General features: G+C 49.0%; 1 protein-coding gene across 1 annotated transcript in view; it reads right to left on the reverse strand.

Moving 5' to 3' along the window:
- MAP1A (microtubule associated protein 1A) overlaps positions 1-5,567 on the reverse strand; it is a 66,781-nt gene extending 61,214 nt beyond the window's left edge. Inside the window, exons 1-2 of the mRNA XM_056347077.1 lie at positions 5,396-5,567; positions 435-536 (exon numbers count right to left, since the gene is read on the reverse strand). Coding sequence (XP_056203052.1) covers positions 435-536; positions 5,396-5,555 — 262 coding nt within the window. The 5' untranslated portion in view covers positions 5,556-5,567. The remainder of the gene's footprint in view (positions 1-434; positions 537-5,395) is intronic.
- Between the last annotated feature and the right edge of the window lie 433 nt (positions 5,568-6,000).

A 6,000-nucleotide genomic window follows, 5' to 3' on the forward strand; every position in this document is an offset into this window, starting at 1 on the left:
CTTCAAAAAGGGATTCAGAAAGTCATTTGATGAGTCTTACACACTACTTGCAACACATTTTGAGCATACAAAAGTACATTCTAAAACCCAGAAGAGATACATAATAAATAGCTTACAAAGTAAAACTATGTTGTGCTACCTGAATAAGGTACAGAAGACAAATTGTAACTTACCAGCTTAATAGGCTTTTAGACAGCATATATCTCTATTCTTTCTATCCCAGTAGTAAGATATGTAATTTAAGTTCAATTCCTTGCATCCAACAGATCTTTCAGATGTTTTTTCTTGTCTGCAGAATCCCAGACAAACCCCCCACTAATTAAATTTGACACATTTGCATGTGATTTGATTCTAAATAAATTAGCTTTATTCTGTATTTGTTTCAAACCCAAAAGATAAGTTAAAAGTTAATGCTGATAAGCCAAAAAGCTGACCTTTAACTTCTGAAGAAAACTGAGCCAGGTGCCGGGTTACAAAGAGTCGCAGTTGCTGATTCAGGTCACAGGACAGAAGGTTAATGTTCCAGGAACGAATTCCTGCCCAACAAGAAAAAAAACATAAAGAGAGAGAAAAAAAGAATATAGTGAGCTGTTATTACATTTACTCCAGAAACAGAAGTAGAGATAAGAAGTCAACAGGAGACAAGCACCAGTGATGCTCTTCCAAAAAGCATACTTTGGATGGAGAAAGTCTTCAGAAGGGGAGGGCCGCGAGATGCTTACCTTCTGTCAAACATCTATCCCTGAAGTACATGCAGTGAGCAAGCCTTCATTCAAATTGCACTCCACACAAGTGAAACTAGCAAACTATAAGGGATCGAGGCTGAATTACACTACTGCCTCACCAAGCAAATACATTATGTTAGTCTTACATCTTCTGCATTCTCCAGCATGGGTCACTAGTAGAGATGGTCTGTTGGATGGTTAGCCTACCAAACAGCTCAGAGACACCAGCTTCTCTGCTCTAATAGCCTGTGCATCCTCCAAGCCACAGAAGCCCCCCCACAACTTGCTCTGCTTAATCACTCCTTCAGAGCCTCTGATCCCACCAAGACCCTTGGAGTTTGCTCTTTAATCTATATAATCTTTGTAAGCTAATCGCCTTCATATCACAGCAGGAAGCAGCATCTGCTCCCAAAGAAAGTGGCACCATGCCATGCTGGGGAAGTCACCTTCAGACCTCAGTGTGAGTGGCTGTACATTCTGGGTGACACCAAACACTACAGCTCACAGATCTTCACATCCCAGTGAGAAGCATCCTCTCCTAGATGGTGTGATACTACATTTTGGCACCATGAACAAAACCAGCCTCTTGTGCTGCTGCCTGCTGAAGTACAGATGTTGAAGGCCAATGCCACAGACTTCTAGGAGTTAACTGAAACAAGAATTTCAGCCCCACTGTTAATTGATGGAATTCTCACTGAGAGTTCTTCCACTGTCTTCTGGGGACATGTCCTCTCTTGCGTAAATATAATGTTTTATTGCATCTGGTATCTCCCTTCTTTCAAGGGAAGCATGTTCATTTTTCATGGAGATATCGTTCCCGGTTACTGCAGTTCTAGTTCTCCAACACAGTAACTCCATGTTGTGCAACAGCTTCAGCTGGCCACTAGTCTTCTCAGGTACAAGCTCCAGCTTTCTACATGTAACCAAGGCAGAGTTAGTAATCATTGCATCACACAGTTCAGTACTCTCAAGGTCTGTAGAACTTACAACAGCTCAGGAAAACTTTGTTCTTAGTTTCTTTTTCTGGTGAGAGCTGACACAGTAGAGTAACATAGCTTATTTATCACCTGACAGTGCACTGCAAAGTGCACAGAAACCCCTTCAGTAAGTCCTCTGAACATCACAGGGGGGGAAAAAGAAAAGAAAAAAACCAAACTACTTTGGTTGTAATTAGTAAATTGGGAAAACCATCTACTACCACTTTCAGTGTCACAGAAAAATCTATTCCTCTCAGTTTGGGTATGGGATAGGCACAAATGAAATGTGTAATAAGAGGCAGGGAGCAAGAAGCAGAACAAAATGTTTTCCTATGCTATGCTCTTTGAAAACATGATTGTTTAAACAAATGTCCAATGTAAGTGTACCTTAATGCAGTACTGATGAGTATTCTGACCTGGACAGGAACAAGGTGGCACTCTGCAGGGCAAATCCTGCTGACTCTAGCTGCTGTGTCACTGTCATGGTGTCCTACTGCAGCAATAAATGCTATTTGAGGTACTGCTACACCCTCTAGGATGCAGAGAGGATAGATCCTCTTTCAGAGCAAGAAAAGAGTGAAATCATCATCTCACTCATCATCCTGCTTGTGATTATTTCTCCAACATTTTTTCCCCTCCAGGTAGCCTGAAGTTATTCCTAACTTCTTCCCATCTGCCATAATTTCCATTTACCATCCCAGAGCCCAGGAGCCAGAACATTGTCCTTGATGATTAGAACCTTTTCTACCTCCCGATACAAGAGTGCAAATTATACCATAATAAGGTTTCTAAATATTCATGCTTTTCGCACATGCACAGCTTGGGTAAGGTACCATGTGACTCATCAGCCTTCCATCTCTTTCCTTATGCCCTTGTGAACTTTTTTTATTTCCTGCTGAGGTCACTGGCTTATAAGATTTGGCATTTCCCTTCAATACTAGACCAAGTCTTCCAGATATTGTTTCCCAACTGGACAAAAGTCACACAGGAACAGAAACATAAACCCAGCATTTTAGAGTAAGTGTTGTTCAAGCATCCCACAGATACACAATGCCACTACCTAAGAAGTGCTACACATGGAAATATGACAGTTCCCATGATGTGCTAAATTCACTATTCCATTCTCCTGAACCAAGGCATGGAAAGAAGCCTGGGAAAGTGTGTTTTTTGGATCAGCCAGAGCAAGAGATTTATTCACCCTTCAAAAAAAAATCTTTGTGGTTTCATTTTTCCTTTTTGCACAGACAGGGCACCACAGCCAACAAAAAGACAAAACAAAGCCTAGCTTTTTCATCCTTTTGAAAAACCTATCTAGATGTATAGTATGTAACACTTAGGTCCAACTTTGCTAACTTTATTTCCCAGTTTTGTTAATCTGATCGTTATCAGGGCTATAAGCCCTTTACCATACTTACCAGGTTGCAGAAAAACACTTTTCCGAAAGGCAGAAACATTTTGTTATTTACACTGCTTTGTTTCCTGAGGAAATCAAATCTTCTGCTTAGCAGCTTGTTCTACCCTCACACAAGCCTCAGGTGAGCCCTCCTCAGCAAGCTATCACTTAAGAAATGGGAATAGTCACATGTGCAACATTTCCACATCTCTTGAACTCCCTGAATCAAGAATTTAACTGTCTCCAACATTATAATATGCTATCTGTTGACAGAATGCAAGGCCCTGCTGCCATTTTAGCTGTTATTTTTTATATCCATCTTTCAATTTGAAGATCTTGGTCTATTTCAAGAAGAGGTCATTCTCTTGTTTCACAGTGGGGAAAACACCCCTATGACTAGCTGGAGGTCCTACTCCAAGTCAGTGGCAGAGGAAAGTCTGAAATCCAGGTTCCTAGCTCCCTCAGCAGTTCACTTCTACTGTTAGTAACTTACCAGTACTGCTTAAATGCCAAGAGGCATCTGCACTTGGTAGAATCTCAGTAGGTTTCTGGTCAGACAAAAACTAACTTTAGAACTTTTCCTGTGGTGATTACAAATTATGTTGCAAAATCGGCATTTGTTTTTATCTCCAATGGGAAATCCCAGGTGATCAGCATAGGAACGCATAATCAAAGAGCAAAATCCATTAGTCGACAGTCTGTTCTGTCACTGTTTCAAAGATTCAGAGAACGGATAAAGACGCAGGTTGGCACACCCGTTCAGTGAAGCACCAAGCAAAGATGATCATCCTGTTGTGCAGGAAGTTGGCACAGCCCCTTTGAAGAGGGGCTTTCAGAGGCCAAATAGTCATAATCTGACCTCCCCCAGCTGAATAAAGCCATCCCTTGGAAGAGGGAATGAAACAGTGCTCTCAGAGTAGCTGGTAAGTGGCCTGCCAGCAGAGGTGGATGGAAAAGATGCTGAAGTGGAGAAATTGGATGAAATTTGACATTTTTACACCCGCCCCCTCTTAAATTGCACTGTCCATCTGTTCCTCAGTGCTGCTGACGCTTGGGAGGAAAACAGTCACAGAAATATCTCCAAATAACAGTCTGGCCAATAGTTACAACTGTTATCACTGGCATCCTTTAAGCTAATGCGTCTTGGAAACAGGGGTGGGGTGGGAAAGCAGTGCATGCAAAGTCAAAAGGCTGTTATTTATTTCTCAGAGGCGCAAGACCAAGCTGCTTATTAAAACAGGGATTCCCTTAAGGTCCTGATGGGCCTTAAGGGCCTCTCCTTTCTCTTGAGAACCGCCAGAAAGTGCCACAAAGCAAGAACCACCATCTCACCAGCTCCTATCCCCCTCCCTTTTGAACAGTGCCGCATCTAATGTACAAAGACTAAGTCAGTGCCAAGGCCTGCAGACACTGCCACAGTACAGCTAGTGGAGGAGCAAACCCTCACGGCCATTCTGTTTTGCCCTGTGTCATTCCCGAAGCAGTTTGCTGTGGTAGCTTATCCCCCCTCAGCCACTCCTCAGACAGGGAGAGGCCCCAGCAGTGGGGCCCCTGTTTGCAGCTGTCCCCCTGCACCGAAGCAGCCCAGAAGGACAAATCCTCCAACTAATAAGTTAGAAGCCTGGGGTAAGAGGGAAATAAGAGGTAATCCGCTGAGCCACTAACAAAATAGAAACTCGAGGAAATTAGAAGCGTAACACATCTTCAAGCTTTAGGATGTTCACAACCAGTGTTAACCACATTTTGCTAATGCGAATAACGGCGTGCTCGGGGCGGGGGGGGCTGGGTGGTAAAATAACAAAGATGGGGCAGTTCACAGCCTGAAGGCCTGCGAGTGCGGTGACGGCAGGGATGGAGCCGGACCCACTCGGCACCGATGCCACCGGGCTCGGCCCCGCCGGAACCGCCCTCCTGGCCACCGGGCCCGAACCACGCCCGAGCCCGGCGGGGCTTCTCCCCTAGCCCCGGGCCCTTCCCGGGACTCGCGGCCCCCAGGACGTGCTCACGGGCGGCCTCCGCCTCCTCCCGGCCCCGCCGGGGCACCGGCCCTTCCCTCAGCCGCCGGCCCCGAGTCTCTTCCCCCGCCCAGACCGGCGGGCCGCACCGCGCCCCTCCGGGAGGAGGGACACGAAGCTCTGCGGCGGGGCGTCGGTGCCGCAGGACAGCGCGGCCACCGGCAGCCCCGGGCGGCGGGGACAACGCGGCAAGCGCTCGCATCCCCGCGGCACTCGGAAACGGAGGGGGGTGGGGGGCAAGGGCCGCCCCTCCCCAGGGCCTTCCGCCGCGGCCTCGCTCCTCACCGCGCTCCAGGGCACCGCGCAGCGCTCCCCGCTCCGGCTCCGTCCCGATCTCCCCGATCACGACCAGCAGCGCGTGCCTCCGCGGCTCCCGGCGCCGCCGCCCGCCCGGTAGCCAGGGCGCTGCCGTCTCCATAGCGACCGGCCCGGCCGTAGTCTCCATGGCAACGCCGGCAGCCGCTGCTGCAGCGCGCGGTGACTGGCGCACGGCTCTTAAAGAGCCCGGAGCCCCTCCCTGATTGGCCGGGCTGGCACGTGGGCTCGCGCTACTGCGGAGGGGAGGGGGCGTGTCCTGTGGGGCCCCGCCCACCCGCCCCCATGGTCCTGGTCCGGGCCCTGGCCCTGGCCCTGGCCCTGGCCCGCGGGCGGCTCTCGGTCCCCGTTCCGGCCTGGGCAGAGCCGCTGTGGTGAGGAGGTGTTCAACCGGTCACTGCTGCGGAACCCCCTGGCCTTGATCAGGGCCGCGCCACCCCGGCGGGCAGCTCGGGCAGCTCAAGGCCAAACTGGCAGAGCAGGGGGGTCACCCTGAGCCCCCCAACAAGTCCCATGCGGCGGGGCCTCGCGGTGGGACACCACCAGCGTCAAGGTTTGCGTCCCCTCGGTGCCTG

Source organism: Falco biarmicus, chromosome 7 (genome assembly GCF_023638135.1).
Source record: "Falco biarmicus isolate bFalBia1 chromosome 7, bFalBia1.pri, whole genome shotgun sequence".
Classification (NCBI taxonomy): Eukaryota; Metazoa; Chordata; class Aves; order Falconiformes; family Falconidae; genus Falco; species Falco biarmicus.